Source organism: Camelus bactrianus, chromosome 19, assembly GCF_048773025.1.
Source record: "Camelus bactrianus isolate YW-2024 breed Bactrian camel chromosome 19, ASM4877302v1, whole genome shotgun sequence".
Taxonomy (NCBI): domain Eukaryota; kingdom Metazoa; phylum Chordata; class Mammalia; order Artiodactyla; family Camelidae; genus Camelus; species Camelus bactrianus.
This window is the reverse complement of record NC_133557.1, coordinates 38,114,708-38,136,723: the sequence shown is the minus strand read 5'-3', so window position 1 is coordinate 38,136,723 and position 22,016 is coordinate 38,114,708. Positions and strand designations below refer to the sequence as shown.

General features: G+C 53.8%; 1 protein-coding gene across 2 annotated transcripts in view; it reads right to left on the bottom strand.

Annotated features, from left to right (window-relative positions):
- RRBP1 (ribosome binding protein 1) overlaps window positions 1-22,016 on the bottom strand; it is a 61,145-nt gene that overhangs the window by 23,984 nt on the left and 15,145 nt on the right. For both annotated transcript variants that reach the window (XM_074347837.1, XM_074347838.1), the window contains exons 2-3: window positions 13,210-15,568; window positions 1,092-1,240 (exon numbers count right to left, since the gene is read on the bottom strand). In XM_074347837.1, coding sequence (XP_074203938.1) covers window positions 1,092-1,240; window positions 13,210-15,547 — 2,487 coding nt within the window. In that variant the 5' untranslated portion in view covers window positions 15,548-15,568. The remainder of the gene's footprint in view (window positions 1-1,091; window positions 1,241-13,209; window positions 15,569-22,016) is intronic.

The following is a 22,016-nucleotide window of genomic DNA, read 5'->3' as shown; positions in this document are numbered from 1 at the left end:
CGCCCACGGCAGCGGTTCTGTCCTGACGGCAGACACCCCTGGGGGAGGCACCCGCCTGGCCACCCAGCCTGCCAGGCCGAGGGCCGGGGCCGTAGGAGCTGCTGGGGCCCAAGGCTCGGACCTCTGGGTAGTTTTTAGGAGCGTGGTTGATGGTGGCCAGGGCCTATTCATGGTCTGCTATGGGGCAGTTGGCCATCATTTCTGGCTCGGTGCCCATTCTTTAGCTGCTGTGTATGGACTGCAGGTTGCCGGCCTAAGCCTGAGGTCATGGCCGGAGGGATATTGTGGGGACAGAGGCTTGAGCTGAGTCCAGGCCTCTCTTGTTGGAGAGGAGTGGTTACCGTGACCTCATGCCCAGGAGATGGCCCGACACTCATGGAGTGAGGAGCTCCTTGCCACTACAGGACTCATCACCCCTCACTGAGGGCCGGTCGTGGGGTGGAGAGTGACCCCAGTGGCCTTAGGGCAGGGATCACCCACCTGGCTCTGAGGACACCCCCAACATCTCTTACCACTAAGGTGCCACAAAATCCTCCAGTAAAATGATCTACAATTCCAGCTCTGCTTAAGGAACAAACAAGCCACACAGCCCCTCCTGGGGCAGCTCACTGCCACAAGTGCCAGCAGGTGGGCGCAGGCCCCCAGCAGGAGACGGGCCGCAGAGAGGCATACAGCGCACCCTACTTCTCCCCGCCTCACCCGGGGCCCTGGCCACCAACGGGCGGGGCCCAGCTGCTGTGACCACCCAGACCCCCGGAACACAGAGCCCCACCCTGGCTCTTAGCCGCCCTCCTGTTTCAGCAGCTGGGCTGTGGCTGAAGCCAAAGCACCTGCAGGGTGACTCACGCGGCCCGTCCTGGGAGGGGCAGCAGGGTTCTGCCGAGAGGTAAGTGGACTCACCATGAACACCGCACAGCTGGGCAAGCGGCTGTGGCCAGCCCGCCAGGCATCACCTAGGGGAGGCTGGTGTCCCAGAACCAGGTAACCACTGCAATCACTGGCCCCAGGCCAGGCATCGGGGGCGAAACCACCCGGCCAGCTGCTCGCCAGCCACAATGGCCACCAAATGTGGCCAGGAGGAGGGGGCCCACCTTGTGCCACGTGTCCTGAATGACACCAGCTTTCTCAGACAGGATCTCGATGAGCTGCTGGGCCTCGCCCTCGCTGAACACCATGCTTCCCACTGTGGAGACCAGTGTCTTGTAGGGGAGGCAGGGAGGGCTGTTGGCGTCTGGGGGCCCTGCATGGCGAGAGAAGGGGAGGGCCTCACACTCAGACCAGCAACCAAGCCCCTCACACCCTGAGGGAGCAGGGGCCAGTCACAGCCAAGGCCTCTGTCCGGCTGCCGTGGGTCTGTGGGCTGAGGGCAGTGAGCCCAGCCCAGAATCTCGAATGGCCTCATCGCCAGGTCCTGCACCTGCCCAAAGACAGCAGGGGAAGGTCCCCGAGTAAAGAGGTTATTTTCCTGGGCTGGAAATGTCCCCCCACTTTTATTTTACCATCAAAATAAGCAGAATCAAGCAAGGCATACTTTCCCAAAGGTGGTTTTTTCCTTCCTTCATTTCCCAGCAAACTGCCTGGTCCGGTTCTCACCCTGCATGGCCCAGGGAGGCTCACACCCCCGCCGTGAGTGAGCCCCACGGCCCTGAGGGGCTGCACTAATGTCAGTCATCCCCACAGCTGCACCCCCGAAGTCCCAGGGGGAGGAGGCCGCCTCCCCCACGTCCTGGTCCAGATCCTCTATTTCCACCTCTCCCTGGAGAAAGCTTAAGGCAGGTTTCAGGACAGAGGAAGGCTGGGCTCGTCTGGACTAGTTCTGCCCACTCGCCAGGCCATTGGCCAGTGAGCTGCTGCAGGACACAGAGCCACGTGCCACCAGCCAGCGGCCCGTTCTGGAATCCTCCTGATGCCCTCACAAAAGCTTCGCGCTCTCGCAGGCTCTCATGCAGCCCAGAAGGCCAGAAGGGGAGAACGGAGATGCTCTGCCTGGCAGGAGCCCCGCCTGAGGTGCCCAGGCAGTTCCTCGTGCTGAGGCCCAAATCTGCACACCGCTGAGCAACAGGGCCCCAGACAAGCCGAAACCAAGGCAAGAGGCTGCCTGCAGCGGTACCTGCAGCCAAGCCCACCCCACGGAGGATGCCCAAGGGGGATGGTTTCCATGGCAACCCGAAATTCTCTGGCTTGTCACAATTATTTTCCCTCACTTGTCACAATATTTTCATCACAAGTCAAAGCACTTAGCATGATACCCAAACAAGGGGAAAGTGCGACATGGGTGAGCTGGTTGCTACGAGCACCTTCTTTTTTAGAATCTCTTACCCCGTGAAGCTCAGAGATTAAAAATAACCACGTTAACATTAGAAATCTAAGAGCTCAAGGGCGTCACAAAAATGGGGAGGTGAGGGGATGTCCCCTTTCAGCTTTTATTCTTTCACTGAAATACGTATATAATGCAAAATAATTCTAATGGCAAATGTACGTGCACTAGAGAGAACTCTGAGTGAAGCCAAGCCGAAGGAGAAGAAAAACCACTCTCCAGTTCGCGAGCAGACGAAAACCCCACGGTTAGCATTTTGGTCTCTGGGCTCCCTGCTCCTCCCCCTGGGGCTGCAGATGGACATTCCTGCCAGGGTTTTCCAGAAGTGGGAGGTCAGCTGGAGTCAGACTGGGCAGGACGGCCTCTCAGCTGACCGCCACTCAGCCCTTCTCCTTTCTGGACTCAGAGAGGTCTCACTCACCCTGTGCTGCCAGTGTTCAGCCACCAGCCACATGTGGCTGCCGGGCACCTGCCATGTGGCTGGTGGGAAGTGAGGTGGCTCCCAGTGGAGGACACACTAGATTCTCAAGACTTGGTATGAAAAAAAAAAAAAGAATGTAAAATATCTGTCATAACTTCTTTTGTTAATTGCATGCTGAAATGATGGCATTTGGGGTCAACTGGGTTAAATAAAAAGATACCATTAAAATGAATTTCACGTGTCTCTCATCTGCCTTGTTTAATGTGGCTCACGCTGCATTTCTACAGGACAGCCTGGCTACTCCTTTCCAACCCCAGGGACGCCCGAAGCACTCCCTGCTGAAGCCCTGGCAGCCTCTGTCCCTGCAGAGGCCCCAGTGACCGGGGCTCAGGCCTCTCTTGAACGCTCTCCCTGGAGACCATCCTCCCAGGCCCCTGCTGCACCATCTGGGGATAGTCTGGGAGAAGGGGACACGTGACATCTCAATGACCAATGTCACTTCCTTCACAGCCATCACCCCAGTGGTCTCGACAAACGTGCATTCCCTCCTGGAGGGCCATGGACGCCACGATGCCCTGTCCACAGAACGTTGCTGAGAGGAACCTGTAAGAGCGTTATCCTAATACATCTGTATTCCAACTTTCTCGTGAGATTGTATTAAACTGTATTAGATATTTCAGGGAACAAAGTAATAAAAATCTGTTAACAAGTGAAACATTTCAAAAGTACGTAATAGCAAAATTTAACTCCCTCTGCCCACCCCCCACCCCCCCAGAATTGTCCAGCTTTCTCCAGCCTCATACAGAGACTTTAAAATTATTCCTAGAGATGTAACTTTACATTTTTTCATTAAGCCTCTTAGGTAAGAACAGTGCCATCTCTAATCTCTCCAGATCAGGGGAAGTAAAACCGAAAGAGAGAAAAAAAGTCCTGGGAAATAGGAACCAGAACCTTGGATTTCATGTGAGTGTATTTACTTCCAGTTTTCAAGGGCCTCTCACCAAACCTGCGGCACTAAAAACCTGCCGGGGGGCAGGAGACCGGCAGGCGGGCATGGGACCCCTTCCCCAAATGACGCATCGGCACATCACGCCAGTCCACCGAAGCTCAGAGACCAGGAATAATTTCGGTGCTGTGAAATCCTAAGGCCCTAAAACAAACTTGTCAAAGACTCTTCATCTAGTCTGTGAAGCCACAGGCCTCATAAAGACCACGCATCGGGCAACTCCAGGGAGAGGGGCTCACCGAGGGGCTGCTCCTGTGGCCAAGGTTTGGCCCACCTTAGAGTCTAAAATTCCAGGAACGCAGAGGCCCTGGAGGCCTGGGGAGGAACAGGTTTGGCAGGAGAGCGGAGCGGCCAGGCAGGGCCAGCGTCTCACTGCTCTGGAGCAATCCAGGCTCAGAACAAGGCCCCTGGAGCCGGTGGCCCAGCCTTGAGTTCCAGCTCAGCTCCTTCCCACCTGTGCGTCCTTGCACACGTGGCTTTGCCTCTTTCTGCCACTGCTCCCTCCTCTGTGAAATGGGGGTAACAATCCTTCCTCCCCTACAGTCTCACTGCGAAGATTAGACGGCAACGTGCGTGGATGATGCCGGGCACAGGGCAGGCCGCTGCACAATCCCTCAGCAGCGCCATGAGCATCCCAGACCCTAGCCGACCCCTCCCCTGGAGTGGACAGCGCCCCTAGCGGCTGAAGCAACTCTGCCCCTGGCTCCCATGACCGATGCACAGGTCCCAGCACCCACGCCCTCTATGGACAGAACACTGCGGCCTGGGGACCCTCTGCCTCCTGTCTCGCACCCCTGTCCTCACTCACAAGGTTAAGGGGGCAGCACATAAGGAAAATGGGGAGCCCTCTGCCTCCCTGGGCTCTCAACCAAGAAGCACGTAGCACTTGGATAACAAGTGTAATACCTCAGATTCCAAAACTCAGCTCCTTGTGCGGTCACCCTGGGAGGTGGAAACACCTAGGAGTAAACCTGCCTTGCAGAAAGGCACCTAGGGGTCTCCTCCTCTCTTCCTGTCGGCCATGCGGTCCTTCTGGGAGAACTTCTCTCCTCCTGCATAGGGGCCAGGCCTCAGCCACGGGGGCCTCGCACAGATGCTTCAGCAGCAGCCCCTCCGGCGTCCAGTCCCGGGAGCCCCTGCACGGCTCGTGGCCGATTCACCACCCAGCGGGTGCTGGGAAGGTTGCAGGAACTGCCCGGGCGACAGCTGTGACCCAAGGGGGGTCGTCATCAGGCCCTAGGATGGGTGTCCCAGCAGCCCTGTCCAGGGGGCCTTGGGCACAAAGTATGCACCTACTGTGTACCCAGCAGTCTGCAAAACGCTGGGCTGGAAAGGCTGGTTGGGTGGGACTTCCAGCTAGGAGGGGCGGAGGAGACCCGGGACAGAATCATGCTGCAGAGCCACGCAGACAGAACTTGCACACCGGAAAGGCTTTTCACGCAGGAGATGCTCACACCAGACACTGCTGGGTGGAGAGAAGGCGAGGGCTAGGGCTTCAGGAAGGGGAACGGTGAGGATAGGCGCAAGGCTGGCAGAGTGGAGGCAGGTGAGACGGGAGTAGGTCCCAGTCTTCACCCAAGGGATCCAGATTTCACCGCGTGGGCAAAGGAGCAACACCTAGCAATGAGCAAGGTTTGCATTTGGGAAAAATTACTTCAGGACACACAGAGGGACAGGGCTGGAGGCTGGCAGGTCAGCAAAGAGCCCAGGGCCAGGGGCTAGGGCTGAGGGGGGCCCAGTGTCAACCCAGGGACTCCAACAGCGGACCATGGTGGTGCAGTCTACGGGGCTGGAAAATCCCAATGGCAAAGACACTCATCTTCTCAGGCAATGTCCAGACCAGTTCTGAAGGCCTCTGCCTCAGACACAGAGATGCAGGTCAAATGGCTGCTGCTGACTCCGGCTCCTGCACAGGTGCCACCCCAGCAGTGTGGGTTAGGGGACCCTGCAAGCTCCCCAAAAGGAAGCCAGACCCCAACATCGGGAAGCCCATCAGGCCCTGACATCTCCAATCACCTGAGCCAAACTCAGGTCAAAGGCCCGGGGCCCCAGGAAGGGCTCCCCAGTGCCTCCTGGAAGTCAGCACCACACAAGCACCTGTCTGATTTAGAGACGAACTTCTGGCTCCCACTGACCTCAAGTCCAGAGGGCGAGCCCCTGAGTCAGAGAAGCTGGCAGGCACACCTGTCTCCAGAAATGAGGCACCTGGGCCAGCATCACAGCTGGCCTCCCCACCAGCTGCTGGTACACACACGGTGGCCCTGCAGGGTCCTCGGGAGCCTTTGGGAAAGTAACACTTCGAGGCCCTCGATGGAAGCTCTGCCAAATGCATCAGAGGCACAGCCGCAGCTCCTGCCACCCTCGAGACTGCTTGTCCCCGTCACAGCGGTCAAGGGTCCTGGGCAGCACACAGGAGGCCAACTCGAAGCCCCCCTCAAGCCCAAGCCCAGTACCGTCCAGGGCTGGTCTCCCTCCCGACAGGATGCAGGTCTCAGAGCAGCGGCTGCCCCGGGCCTTCGCGGCCCAGGACACCAGCACGTGGTGTTTTAAGAGCACTGGAGCAAAGTACAAATACTGTCAGGAGCGACCCATCTGGGGCCTTCAAGTCAGGCTTTTCCATTTGGTTGGAGAAAAGAATAATCTATTAAGCTACAGATAATGGTGTCTAATGGAATTTTTTTTTAAATCCTGTAGATTGAACGACTTTATTTTTCTCTTTATACTTTTGCTTTTCCCCTCAAATTTTAACAAAATCAATTTTATATCTGAAAAAAACAAGTACGACACATCACAGTGTTTCTTAAAGAAATACAGCTCCTCGAGGACCCCGGGCAAGGCCCCTCCTCGGGCCTGAGGTGAGCGTGCTGCTTTGACCTGCCGCCCGCGGAAGCCCAGGGATGGGCCACCGCAGGCCTCCTGCCCGGCTGTGGGCAGCGGTGGGAGCCCCAGTGCTGCTGTGTTTGGAGAGGACCGAACGGAGGGCTCTGGAGGAACGCCTTCCAGCGCTGCTCTGAGATGTGGCAGTGCCCCACCGACATGAGACTCGCTTCCCTAGGGGATGCTTTGTTCTTTTAGAAAAGAAGAACAAAGTTGGGTTTGAAGAACTTACGTGGAAGTGAGTAAAAGCTCATATGCCCTGCAGCTTTCTTCAGAGCTTCTGACCCTGAGAAACTGAGTTAAGTTCAAGACAGGATCAAACATAATCTCAAAACTCCCTCTGAGGGAGTCGAAGGGCGGCTGCCGGGGGCTGGGCCTGGGCAGCTGCAGATGGAGACCCAGGCCCAGGGTCCCATCCCTCACTTCCGGGATGTCTCCAAACAGGGATGAGCTTTGGTTTCTGCTGCCAGAAAACAGGTTAAGACTGCAGACCCACCTTAGAGAACACTCGGGGACAGATGCACAGAAGGAACCCCTCACCAAACAGCCGCCGGCGCGCAGGGGGCCGGGCGGGCGGGGGTGGCCCAGCAGGAAGGAGTGCTGCTCCTGTCCGGTCACACGGCGGCAGCTGAGGCCCTGCTCAGCTACAGACTCGCCGACTATAGTCTCCTGGTAGGTCTGGCCCCTGCCCCATTAGGTTACAGAACACGACTCTACCCGTGCCATTTCCTGTGGTCCGGCAGTGGCAGAAGCAGCCGGCGAGGCTCCGTATGACGTGTAGCTGACGGGCCCCCAGGATGCTGCCAGGTTCCCTGACACGGGAACCACCTTTAACTCTCATCTGACCTCAGGCTGGCGCCCAGGGCTGGGACAGGCTGAGAAGAACTGGCCGCTTTCTTCCTCAGCCTGGGCCCCCGAAGTAGCAAGGAGTCCTCTCTGCCGCTCAGGGGATGCTCAGGGCCCTGAGGTCAGAGCTGGGCTGCCTCCTGGAGCCCGAAAGGATAGGAGCTCCACTTGGTACAAGAAGGGCCTATTTCTTCAACTCACAAATAATGGAGTTTTTGTTTCTCTTCCATTAACAAGAAATGCGCGTTAGAGAAAAACTGGAAAATGCAGAAGGGTGAAGGGAAGATAATGAAATTCACCCACAGTCCTCCCCACAGAAAGGGCCTTCCTCCCACATGGATGTGTGGCATGTCGGGCTCGGCCATCTTGGCTCGTGAGGGCCTGTGTCTGAGGGCGTTTCCTCCTGGAGGCTCCTGGGCCCTGATGTGATGGCCTCTGGCCCCAGAGTAGACGGCTCGTGTCCATGGACAGGGACAGGGTCTGGCATAAAGCCAGGGCATAGAGTGCAAGGGGAGGGTCCCCCATCCCAGATGGCCCACCTCGCTCAGCAGACACAAGTCCCAGGGCTTGGGCCCAAAGTGGAGTTTCCAGAAGGTACCTCCTGTCCCTCCTACGTCTGAGTGTCTGGGTCGCCAGGCCCTGCCCGCACCACACGCACGGACTCACTTCCAGGAGCTGGAGTGGACGGTACCCAAAACCATCACCACGTCCACACGCTTCCTGAGCTCTCCTAATCAACACGAGCTCTCGCTGCGGTGACTCTCGGGGAGCGAACCAGCAGAGGCCTGGACGGGGCTGCAAACACTCAAAGGTTCAATTCCAGGAAATTTCCACTTTGCTGTGATTCCATGAATTCCCTCTTCTCCAGACACCGAGAAAAGAACCTTCTGTTTCATAAACAAGTGTTTCTCCTCATTCCGCACCTGGTTCACAGAGGCCCCTGAAATGACCACCACCTCCGTGGAGTGACATGAGCAGTGAGGTCGGAGGGAGGTGCCAGGACACCACTGGGAGGACGCCCACCGTGACAGGCCCTTGGACAGCAACGTGAGCTGTCTCCCTAGATTAAAAATACACCTACCTTTTGACTTAGCAATTACATTCCCAGGAATTTACGTTACAGAGATACTCACGCAATAGTACACATACGTCACTGCACCATTAATTTTAGCAGCAAAAGAACAGCACGCTATTTAACATCATTTAAATAAATTATGATACATTCATGCTACAGAATATGAACGCAGCAGCCCTGCAGGTGCATCTGGAAAGATGTCACCAGCACACTGGTGAGCAAGGGAAGTAAGCTCCATCTCTGCGCACCGCAGGCCCCAACGGTACGCCGTCAGGGTGAAGAGCAGAGCACCCTCGGGGCTCCCCCGGAGAGGTGGGTGGCGCCTGCCATAGAGTGGAAAGGAAGACATCCAATTTCACCTTCCACGCCTCCACATTGTTCGAATTTTGTTTGCTGGAAGCACATATTTACACAATAAATTTGAAAAAGGATTAGGAAGGCAGGTGGCCGCTGTCAAATCCGGCCAACAAGCAGTAAATATCTGCCACAAGGCCTCGATTTGCTCTTGTAGGAAAATCAGATCAGAAGTTCTGGAATAATTCCAGCTCGGGCCTGCAGAAGCATGTCCTGTGCCCGCCTCCAGGAGTCTCCTCTGGGGCTCCTGTCAGTGAGGGCCCTGCTGAGACGACCAGGTGACAGGACAGGGACAGCCCATGTGACTGAGGAAGCCACCCCGTCTCTGGCGGAACAGCTCCTGGGCTAGTTTTGCTGCTGATCTGCCAAGTGTCACAGACCAGGCATAGCCTCTGTGACCTCTCACTGTGGATCGAGAGGATGGCGGGAGCTCAGTCCCAGCCCACCCAGGACACAGGCAGGAAGAACAGTGGGGCAGGAGCCTCACGATGCCAACTGGGCTGCAGAGGAGCATCCACCTTCACAGGGCCACCTCTGTCCCACTGGCTCCTATTTAGAGAAGCATTGTCCAGTAGAACCTTGTGTACTGATGCAGGCGGTTTTCATCTGCACTGTCCAAAAGGGTAGCCACTGGCCATGTGACTGAGTCTTTCATTTTTTGACTTTTGATTGATTTGAATGTTGACTTAAATGGCCCCACGTGACCAGCAGCTCCCATACTGGCCAGCACAGTCCCAGACCCTAGCTCTCTGGTACCCACGGTGAAACCTCACGGCCCCTCCCTGCCCAAGTCAAGGTCCCCTCCCCCAAGCTCTCTTCCTGGCCTTCTTGATGCAGAACCCACTCCCCACCCATCTTCCCAACCCCTGCAGCATGGTCTTCAGGACACCTCACCACCCCCAAGGCCACTCATACCTCCAGGCCCCCAAGTTTCTGGGTGCCCAGGGCCGGCCAGCCCAGCCCGGATTCTGTCCACAGTTCCCTTGAGGTGGGTACACGTGGGTCTGAAGAAGCTGGCCCCAAACTGACACAGTCATGGCGGGCAGGCAAGGAAACCAAGGGGGAGCAGCCAGGGCTGACTTCAGCCTTCTGCGCAGGACACGAGGAATAACTGCATGACAAGAACATGGCCTGCTTCCCACGTGGCAACGGGGCCACAGCCACAAAAGCTCAACATGGGTCAGACTAACACTGGAACACCGAGTCCCACAACCAAGGTGTGATCGCAGGGGAGCCCTCCATCCCCACCGGACCACCATTCCCCATATCTGTCCCTCACACCCTCAACCACCAGCTGTGGCTTGCGCAACTCTGCTGAGAACTGGGGGATGAGGCAGCGGGAGTGAGCGCCGCACAGGCGGGGACATCCCTGCAATGATCAGGGCTCTGGTGCGGAGAAGGGCCCAAGGACACAAAATAGCCCCTAACCCCAAACACACTGCGACATGGGACCTGGGAAGGGTCTTCAGAGCCAGCCCTGAACTGCATGCCTGCATCTGGGGACACCTGAACCGACCGGGAGAGAGGCCCACACTTGACCACTCCCCTCCCCGGCCACAGTCCTTCATGGATGAGACAAGCCCTTAGGGAAAGAACTCACCACTCTTTCCTGCACCCCGACCCTCGGCAGACTCGGGGGCCCTGACTACCCCCCAAGTGTGGGCCTGGGACTAACTGCACCAGCATCTCAGGGTTGCTGGTTAGAAATGCAGGACCTCAGACCCCGCCCGGAAGTACTGAGTCGGAGTCTTTATGTTAACAAGATCCCCGGAGATTCATCCCCACATTAGAGCTTGAGGGGCCCTGCACAGAGTGGGCTGGGGGATCTCTGTGGAGTAGGGGGAGGGCCCACATCCACCCTGAGGGCCTCAAGATGGCTCTGCACACCAACCACGGGCAAACGGGGCCAAAATACCACAGCGCAGTCAGGAAGATGAAAAAGAAACCGCAAGAAGGTATGTTTCCCATGTTTTCAGACTCTTCAGAGTTGAAGAAGAAAAAATTCACATTCAGGTGTCACATCGACCCCGCGTCACCCGGTGAGGCAGTGTCCGCACACGGTCCTGACTGCCGGGCTATGTGGTTGGCGTGTGGCCCAGCACCTCGCACCGGCCTTTGTGATTTTCTCCCTGTGATCCTGGCGTCACAGCTTCCTGCCACCTGGGCTGGATCAATACTAATTTTGGCCAGCTCTCGTACTTTCTAGGTTTCGGTTTCTTTTTACTTTAATTCATCTAAACGTTACATTTTTAGAGGGGGCTAATAAGCAGATCCTTCCAAACCTGGCACATGCTGCCCAAGATCAGTGGCTGAACCTCTCTCCTCCCCTCACTGAAGTGCTCAGGTGCCACACAGTCTGCTTAGGACCATTCTCTTCCTGACCTGCTGGCCTGGAGCCAGCATCCTACCATAATTACAGCAGTTTGGGAATGCGTTCACACATCAGACAAAACCGGCCTTCCAAAAGGCACTTAAAAACCTACTCAGTATTCTTGTTTATTTTCCCCTCGAGGTGGGACTTTTATTAAGCCCACTGAAATTTCAGCAGGAAGAACAGTAAGCTACTAAATTAACTTGGGGATGAAACTATAACATTTAGTCTTTTTCATCCTGAACCATGGTATTTCCTCTGTTTCAACGTCCTCTTATACCACCTCAGTCGAACTGCTTTGTGGGTTCATACAGGTCGTAAATTAGGTCTTCTGCTAACAAGGCTCTTTATTACCTGCAAATAGGGGCAATTTTGCCTTCCCTTCTAATATTATCCTCTGTTCCTGTTTCACACCTTATTTCAAATGTCTAAAGCCATACATGGTACTAATGACCATAGGAAGTTCTAGTCTGAACACACTTGATGTGGGAGAGCCAGAAAACAGGCAGGGTCTCATTTCCATCCATCTTCTGTCTCAAACGCCCTTGTCCCTTGGTCAAATGGAACATCACCTTCAAAACAGGACAGTGGCTCAGTGTTTGGATTTTCAAAGGGCCCGAGAGGTTGATGTGACCGGTAAGGCAAGGCAGGCTGGTCCCTGAGCCTCGGTAGGAGCCCAAAGCCACTCACACGGGACAGGTCCCCTGACTGGGAGCAGAGTGCCGCCCGAGCAAATGTCCCCCGCAAAAGCTGGGGGGAGAAGGAAACGGAGAAAAAGTGAGACAGCTTCACATAGGGGAAAGAGAGGGAAACCCAGCTGCAAACACAGGGCCCTGTCCACCTGGCTCAGGTCCCAGGATTTCAGAGCCCCTAAGATACCTCATCAAGATAAATACAATTAATTTCCCAAACCAACGAATGGCTAATCTAAGAAAGAAAGAAATCAAGAGAGAGAGCATGAGCAATTGCACACAGAGTAAGAAGAGAGGAAGGAAGGAGGGCGGGAGGGAGGGGGGGAAAGCCTACTGTACCAAATGAATGATAACATGAAACAGGAACTCACCGGCTTAATTTCTATAGCAATGAGCACCAAAAGACAACAAGAAACTCGTATTCTACATTACCTAATATGTGTCTGATCTATAATATCTATTTTAATGTTCTAAGGCACTCCATTAAATAACTGGGGTGGCGGGTACCAAAGAGGGAAAACCGGGAGGCGGGGCTGTGGATGCCATCGCTTCTTAGAAGCATTATCCTACTGTTACTCACTCAACAAACACACAGAAAAGAACAATGCTATGCTAAAGCACCAGGTGAGGTGAGAACACAGGACAGGCTGACCGAACGCAGCCATTCGTTTACCACTGCCAACACACGGAACTGTTCCACACTATGTGGTGGATGGAGTCACTGTTGCGAATTCTTCTCTCTCCAACTCACACCTTCTCCCCATGTCGCTCTGCAGTCCCTCCCGCTGGAGGCAATGGACTTCCTGTCCCTTGACTTGGGCTCAGTCACGTGCCTTGCTTTGGCCAATAGGATGCTGGTTTGAAAAGTGCCCTTTGATAGTTCTGCCATAACCACGAGGAAGGCCTCTGCCCTCTAGACTCTGATGCCTTGGCCCGGGCCCCAGAACGGACACACGTGGAGGAGACCTACACTCGACCTGCAGCGGGAGCCAAACCAATTAAACTGCAGTGTGGAGCAGAGCCACCAAGCCAGGAAAACCCAGATCAGGCAACCTCCAGCTGTGTCAACAGAAACAGGAGTGAGAGTAAGTGACTGCTGCAGTAAACCACTGAATTCTGGGGTGTTTGTTATGCAGCCTTGTTTTGGCAACATCTGATACAACATACAGATGGCCTCCCCAAAGGGAATCCATAAGTGTTTTAAAGGTAGCTTTCCCCTCCAAGTTTATAAAGAAATCAGAGCTACTTACCGGAATCACCCTTCTTCTTTGACCCAGACTTCTTCTTTGCAGGAGCCTCTTGCTTTGGTGCCTCCTGGCTCTGGACCATATCTGCATTTTTGCCCTGGACAGGAGCTGAGTCTCCTTTTCTACTCTGATTGGCAGATGCATCCACCTTTTTGCCCTGGCTGGGGGACCCTTCTGCCTTTTTGCCCTGATTCGAGGTGACCTCTGCCTTCTTCCCTTGACTGGGGGCGCCTTCGGCTTTTTTCCCCTGGTTTGCAACACCATCTGCCTTTGTACCCTGATTAACAACCAAATCTGACTTTTTGCCCTGATTCTGGCCCCCCTCTGCTTTTCTGCCCTGGTTGGGAGCCCCCTCTGTCTTCTTGCCCTGGTTCTGGGTCCCTTCTGCCTTCTTGCCCTGACTGGGGCTTCCTTCTACCTTTTTGCCCTGGTTTGGGGTACCTTCCTCTTTTTTGCCCTGATTCTGGGCCCCCTCTGCCTTTTTGCCTTGATTCTGGGCCCCCTCTGCTTTTCTGCCCTGGTTAGAGGCCCCTTCTGATTTCTTGCCCTGGTTGGGGGCCCCTTCAGCCTTTTTGCCCTGATTGGAGGCCCCCTCTGACTTTTTGCCCTGATTCTGGGTGCTCTCTGCTTTCTTACCCTGGTTGGCAGTCCCCTCTGCCTTCTTGCCCTGGTTGGGAGTTCTCTCTCCCTTCTTGCTCTGGTTCTGGGCCCCATCTGCCTTCTTGCCCTGGTTGGGGACCCCCTCTGCTTTCTTGCTCTGGTTCTGGGCCCCCTCTGCCTTCTTGCCTTGGTTGGGGGCCCCCTCTGCCTTCTTGCCCTGGTTGGGGGTTCCCTCTGCCTTCTTGCCCTGGTTTTGGGCCCCCTCTGCCTTCTTGCCCTGGTTCTGGTTCCCCTCTGCCTTCTTGCCCTGGTTCTGGGCCCCCTCTGTCTTCTTGCCCTGGTTCTGGGCCCCCTCTGCCTTCTTGCTCTGGTTCTGGGCCCCCTCTGTCTTCTTGCCCTGGTTAGGGGTCCCCTCTGCCTTACTGCCCTGGTTCTGGGCCCCTTCTGCCTTTTTGCCCTGATTTTGGGCCCCTTCTGCTTTCTTACCCTGGTTCTGAGGCACCTCTGTCTTCTTGCCCTGGTTGGGGGCCCCTTCTGCCTTTTTACCCTGGTTCTGGGACCCCTCTGCCTTCTTGCCCTGGTTCTGGGCCCCCTCTCCTTTCTTACCCTGGTTCTGAGCCCCCTCTGTCTTCTTGCCCTGATTGGGGGTTCCATCTGTCTTCTTGCCCTGGTTCTGGGCCCCCTCTGTCTTCTTGCCCTGGTTCTGGGCCCCCTCTGTCTTCTTGCCCTGGTTCTGGGCCCCCTCTGCCTTCTTGCCCTGATTTTGAGCCCCCTCTCCTTTCTTACCCTGGTTCTGAGCCCCCTCTGTCTTCTTGCCCTGATTTTGAGCCCCCTCTCCTTTCTTACCCTGGTTCTGAGCCCCCTCTGTCTTCTTGCCCTGGTTCTGAGCCCCCTCTGTCTTCTTGCCCTGGTTGGGGGTCCCATCTGCCTTCTTGCCCTGGTTGGGGGTCCCATCTGCCTTCTTGCCCTGATTTTGGGCCCCCTCTGCTTTCTTGCCCTGATTTTGGGCCCCCTCTGCTTTCTTGCCCTGATTTTGGGCCCCCTCTACCTTCTTGCCCTGATTTTGGGCCCCCTCTGCCTTCTTGCCCTGATTTTGGGCCCCCTCTGCCTTCTTGCCCTGACTTTGGGCCCCCTCTGCCTTCTTGCCCTGTGCAGTGCTGGTGGCTGAGGCACTGCCCTTGGCACCCACTGGGGACACAACCACCATAGGCACCTCCTTGGGAGCGGCTTCCAAGATGGCAGCCTTTGAGGCAAGAACCTGGATAGAATTGACCACAGAACTGACTGCTGGTTCCACCTTTGCCACTTTTTTTTCCTTTTTCTTTTTGTCCTTAGGGGAAGAAGCCAGCTTCTCTTGGGGCATGGCTGGTACCGTGGCCACGGGGGCAATGACCACAGGGGATGGGACTGAGGTTGGAGCCACGGCCACTGGCAGTGCCCGCACCGGGTCTTTGAGGAGGACAGTCACGTTGGGGGCTGGCTCATGGTCAGGTATCTTCCCATTGGGTTTCTCTTCCTTTTTCTTAGTCTTTCCTTTCTTCTCCACTGTTTTCTCCTTCTTTTTCTTCTCCACTTTCTGGTGGTGAGTTTTTGCCATCTCCTTGCGCTGGTTGGCTAGAGCTTCTTCATATGACGTCTCCTTCATGGAGAATGTCGACACCAGGAAGATGCCGATGGCAGAAACCACCATGAATCCACCAAAGACCACAACCCCCAAGGTCTGAGTGTCGTAAATATCCATCCTGGCTTGCTTTCCTTTCACCTGTCAAATACATACACGTCGATTACTCTTTGTAGACACCGAGGCATCTGACAGTTACCATCCCCAACACCTAACTTAATGGTTTCGCGACTTCTTCAGACTGGTAAGTCAAGGAAGAAACAAACCCAGGCAATCTCTGCTGTCACACATTCTCCCCCGCCCCCTTCAGAAGCGAGCAATTCTTACAGAATTAACATTAGTGCTGGAAAATACGAAGCCAGGGAGATGGCAGCACACAGCTCTATAATCGGGGCACTTAGCTTCCCGGAGACTCAGATGCCAATTCAAGGTGTCCCCACCGCAGGGGTCAAAGATGCACATGAGCACAAGCACAGGCCAAGTGTGAGACAATGGGGGTAGGGAGGACTGCGGCAAAATGCCCCCTAAAGTAGGGGCAAGTGTCTCCCCACCACAGCTGACTGCTGTAGAAATCGGAGCACTGTGTTGAGAGATCTACTGCATTTTCACATTTGGACAGAATTTTTTTTTTCCTCCACATGAAGTTGACTAATTTAAAAAATACCAGGTGAGCCCACGCAAACACGGCTGCTGGCTGTCAGCCACACGCGCCCCGGCCAGCAGGCGCCCAGCAGGCCACCTTCCTCTGCCGGTTCCCTCCCCCTAGGCTGACAAACACAACCACCCGGGTCCAAGATGGGGAATTCTGCATCAGACTCCTGAAAAGTCACCACAACTCTGAGGAAGAAGACTGGCCTTCTGTCAGGGACAGCTCCGAAGAGCTCTGCAACCTGCCACTGACCGTTAGGAAACCAGGAATGTCAGTCTTGGGAAGCCAACCAAACAAGATTCCAATCTGGAATTTCATGTCCAAGGGCTGCAAAGATGGAGGAAGGCAGTGTCACCAGGCGCACTCCTCACCCCGGGGAGGGGACCCTTTGCCTGATGACACACTCCCAACCAAGAGGATGGACCACCCCTTCTCCTGGGGACCAAAGTCAGAGGGTCAGAGGCTGTGGGTCCACACCTTCCCGCTGGTAGCCGGACTGAATTCGACTTCAGCGAGGACCTCCAAGAGGCTTGCTCCTTTGGATACATTCAACTTTTATCAACTACCTGCGATGCTATCATCACATCCCAGTCCCTGGACTGCAGAGTGGGACCAGAGCCTCGCTCCCCTCAGGACCAGCAAAGGAACCAATGCACAGAATGCAAGCGAGAGGGGGCTGGGGTGTGGAGGCGGAAAGGAGGAGGGGTGGACGCCCCCCAAATCCCTAGAGCTGTGGTAGACTGGGGCCGGGCTTCTCAGGGGCTTAGAAATTGAGATTCCTCTTCCAGTAGGAGCGGGGTTTCTAAACAACAATTGTGTAATCCAAATTTTGACCTTGGGGCATTTTAAAGAGATCTGACCTTAGGGCATTTTAAAGAGAAGAGAGATTGTTTAAAGTTTCAGCATACTGTTCGAAGCAGAATCACTCTCCCTGCAGAACAAATGCACAATTTCGCCATCCCTTCCTTATATAACCCTCACAGGAAATGGGCTGCACTCGCTTTCCATGATGGTCCCTGCAGCCGTGACACTTCCTCCTCCCAGACTGTCACCCTGGGGCTACGGCTCCAAGTCAAACTCTACCTGCCATCGTAATTGGTCCCAGGTGGGCTCGTGGCGCCTTCAGATCCTGTGGAGGGGGGTTCTGACCTCTGGCTGTGGGTTCCCACAGTGTGATCCCAGCCAGAGCCCCTCACGTGTGACAGGAGAGGCTGTTCCAAATGAGCCTTCTCAGGCACACACTCATAAGCTGAGAATGCAAAAGGCCTGGAGGGAGAGGTCCTGCGGGCCGGAGACCGGGGACAGGAAGGCTGGAACATTGGAGGGTCAAATGCCATTGCTTGGTGGGCGTCCACCAACTGAAAGTCAAAGTCCTCACAAGGACCTCTCAGAACTTCGCCAACATGGACACGTTTCAGGTGCAGGAACGACATTATCATCACTGTATCCATTCAATTTAGGTGACAAAAATCCTTTCAAACTCCCCTTCTCCAGAGACAGTGCCACGCCAGGGGCTCGGGTCTCCCTGACTGAGCCCGAGTGGCGTCCCCAACGTGTTCTGGAGGGCAGGGTCCCGTGGAGCCACAGGGTCACCAGCCCCCCACGCCAGGCACCTGGCCCCCACCAAGCACCATGGGCTCCGTGCAGCCGCGTGGTTTGGGCAGAGAAGCCATGGTTGGAAAGCCAGCCTTGACCCTCACTCAGGTTAGGCAAACATGGGATACAAAAAAATATTCTCTGCCGGGAGCGCAGAGTCGGGAAAAGCGAGCTGGGAGAGGGTTTCCCTCTGCTGCACACAGACCAACGTTTGATTCCATCACAGGCGTGTCTTCCCAACTGTGCAGCGCGGGACGCTCCAGAGAGAAATTACACCCCCGCCACTAGCTCCCGAGTGAAAAGAACTCTTTCACCGGAAGATGAAAAGCCCGAGCCTTGTGGCCACGCACCCACACAGTTGAGGCTCAGGCCGCGCCCCCGCGAGCAGACACTGAGGTGAAAGCCGCCTCCCAGCTGCCCCGCGGCGTCGGCGCGAGCGGCAGGACGTTGCAGGGGACGCCGCTCAGAGGACGGCAAACCAGCGATGCCTCCAGCCCACCCTCACGGTCAGCCCTCCCGGTGCCTCACTTCTGAAACTCCCACCATCTTAAAAGGAACCCCAGCAGGAATCTCCCCCAGGGCTTCCCCCCCAGGGCCAGGCCTGGGCAGGCAAGGCGTCAGGCCCAACGAATGCCACCACATCCTGTGCGGGCCGACCACAGGGAACCTACGTTTGTCAGCCCCGGAAGCGTCTCTGAAATGTGTGTGTGTGTGCACTGCTGCCGGTCCCCTCAGCGTCCAGCAGGACGGGGAGGCCTGCCATGCAGGGAGCAGAGGCCGCCCGAGGCTCGGGGACCGCTCCTGGGCTGCTCCGGCTGAAACCCACCAGCCCACCTCCACGGTCCTGAGAGGAGGGTTTTCTTCTGCTCCTGGGGGTACGAGAACAAAAGTTAAGGGGAAGCCCCAAACACGGAACACATTTGCTAATTCAAGTGGCCTGACCAGTCCAGTCCAGTCTGACCAGTTCAGTCCAACTTGGCAACTGGGATTTGGGTAGACTTTGTGAAGGGACCCTCAGCAGCACCCCTGGGGAAGGGTCTCATCGCTCCCCAGCTGCTCAACTGGGGCCACTGGTGGGAGCTCAGAGAAGCCATGGGCAAGGTTGGGAGGGGTGTCAAAGGGACCAAAGCTCGAGGTCCACTTCCTGGGCATCAGGTGATTACCAGGAAGGCACAAAACTAAAGCAGGATGAGGATAACCCAGAAATGAGAGCAGAGCTGCATCAAGACCACCACCTCCTAACTTCTATAAATATTATGAAATACTCCAAATATACAAAAGATTAAGAAAAGTATTGTGCACGTCCATTTACCCACCACACAGGTTTAGCAAATCCAAACATTTTACCACATTTACTTCAGAGAGAGATATATATATAAAATATCTCATCTTGGGGGGAGGGTGTAGTTCAGTGGTAGAGCACATGCTTAGCACGTACGACGTCCTGGGTTCAATCCCAGTACCTCCATTAAAAAAAAAAAAAGCACACATACAGTAAAACACAGAAAGGATAATAAAAGCTCATCTTTCCTTCCAGAGAGAAAACCCAAAACATGTCAGTTACCACGTCCACACGTGCGTGCGCTTACACTACAGACACGCCTCCACAAAGCGCAGCACTGCTCTGACTGCTGGCACTGCTACGTGATGACACGGCTGCACGTGTCACTGGGCAACATTTCATCCTCCAGGACACACCTACCACGGAATCAGCTGGTCCCAGGTGGGCTCGACTGTGCCACCAGGTGCCGCCAAAGTGCTCCCCAAATGGGCAGTGCCACAAAGGCCCTCCTCCCACCACGTCCCTGCAACAGCCCCTCCTGCGTGCAACCTAGGGACGCTGTCCCAACCAAATGGACGTGATGCTGTGCCTTCACGGTGACCAACCCATCATGTTTCTTTCACTGTTCCCTGTTCATATCCTTTGCCCATTTCTTACGGACTGTCTTTTCCTCTGATTTGTAGGTGTTCTTTGTAGTAGTTTGGTTTAACCATTTGCTGTTTAAGAAGTACTGAAGTCTGTGGTTTCTCTTTCAACCAGTTTTTTAAAAATTATTTTATTTATTTTGTTTGTGATTTGTGTGTGGGGGGGTAATTAGGTTTATTTATTCAGTTAGTTATTTTAATGGAGGTACTGGGGATTGAATGCAGGAGCTCGCGCATGCTAAACATGTACCCTGACCACTGAGCTGTACCCTGACCACTGAGCTATACCCTCCCCCTCTTCAACCAGTTTTTGACACTATTAATCATACTATTAATGTAGTCCAATTTATGAATATATGCCTTTAGGGTTTGTTATCCTTGTTTCATAGCTACTGCCCCAGAATCCAAGAGAATCTGTTTCCTTTTCCTTTTTTTTTTTTTTTAAGGAAGTAACTACTGTTATCCTTTTAATTTAAGTAATTATTCAGTTGTGTTGGAGAGAGGCAATACATTCCTATGGGTCAAAATTCAAAAGGAACAAAGTGGTTGATACAGATTGAAAATCTCCTTTACCCCCCGGGCCCCAGCTGCCCAGGTTCCAATCACTGGGAGAGAAGTGATTTTACTGTTTTATTTTCTTCTACAAACTTCCCAAGGCTTCTCACAGTTAGGTTTTCAATCACCTGGGATTGCCTCTGGCATATGACAGGAAACACTGCCAACTTCTCCCCACCACGCTAATTACCCAGCACCCCTCCCTGACTGGTCTGTCCCCTCAGCCAGGCCTCTGTCCCATCAGGTTTAAAACACACGTGGATCCGTCACTGGACTCACGCTTGGTTCCACCCCCCTATTTATCTATGTCCTGCATCAATGCCTCCAAAAATTCTACTGAATTTGAGACACACTGAAGTTACAGATGAACGTGGAAGAGCAGACCGTGGACACTCTGGGAGCCGTTGATGAACGGAGTGTGCAGCTCTCCATCTGTTTAAACGCTCCTTCGTCCTTGCAGATAGCTTTTATGATCTCCATCCACGTCTCACACACCTTTGTTGTTGGTGTTAAGGTTATTGCTGTTTAAATGCATTAGAAAGATATTTTTCATAAAGTACTTTTTCTGTTTTTAGCTCTAGACAACCAGCAAAGTTACTCATTTTTGCATGTGTCATTAACCCAGGGAGTACACTAAACTCCTGTCAAATCCAGGAGTTTGTGGATTCTCTTCATTAAAAAAAAAAAAAAAATCACCCATGAAAAAAGACAGTATTGTTTCTTGCTTTCTATGCAGTACCATCTCACAGAGCCGGCCAAGAACTCTGGAGCAGGCTTTCCTGGTCTCACCACCTCTCACGTTTCACTATTAGATGTTGTGTTGACCGTAGGCTTTTGGTAGAAACCTTTTATCAGGTTAAGCTAGCTTATATTCCTAGTTACCTTTTCTTTTTAATAACTGGGTATTAAATTTTGCCAAGTGCTTTTTCTTTATCCCTTCACATTTTCTCTAATCTGAAACTGGATTAAAATAATACATATTCTAATGTTAACTCACAGATGGTTCTTATGGTGTAAACACTTTGTGATGGCAGGTCTTTTCTGTTTTAACCCCTCGATAGGTCTGGTCCGTTCACATTTTCACGAGGGATGTGTATGTGCACTCTCAGGTGAGGCAAGTCACAGGTCCTCCTCAGACCGTCCCTGTGTGGTCTTGGTAGCAAGGTCAGTTGAGTCCCATAAAATGAGTTAAGGAGCATCCAGTTTCTCCTGTTCTTGGTGGGCTCAGAACTTGCCTGCCAAACTGTCAGGATCTGGTTCTTCGAGATCTGTTCTTAGAGCGGGGACAGGGGGCCCAGAGCTGATTTTTAACTGCTGTTTCAATTTCCATGAGGATTCTAGAACCAGCTTTTGGGTTTGTAACTCAATCTATATAATTAGTTTTCATTATTCCTTCCTCCAACTTCCATTGGTTTATTCTATTCTTTCTAATTTCTTGACATGGACATTTATTAATTTTCATCCCTTTTTTTCCTTATAGTAAATGTGTAAGGCAATAAATTTTCCTGTAAGTACTACTGTAGCTTCATCCTCCAAACTACAATGCACAGTGTTTTCATTAGCATTCAGTTCAATACCTGAGATTCCCAAATGACCTCTGACTTGTGAGGTGGCAGTGTCCTTAACTTTCCTAACATGTGGGGGCTTTGACTTATCATTGACAATTCCTAACTCAACCGTACTGTCACCAGAGTATCCGTTCTGCATGATATGGATATAAGTTCTCAGACTTCCAATCGTTATCCAGAAAAATAATTTTTACATGACCCAGGACACACATACATACACCCTAATACATGCATAATGTATATAAACGTGTAAATAACAAAACTTTCATGAAACAGTAACTCAATCTTAGCATGT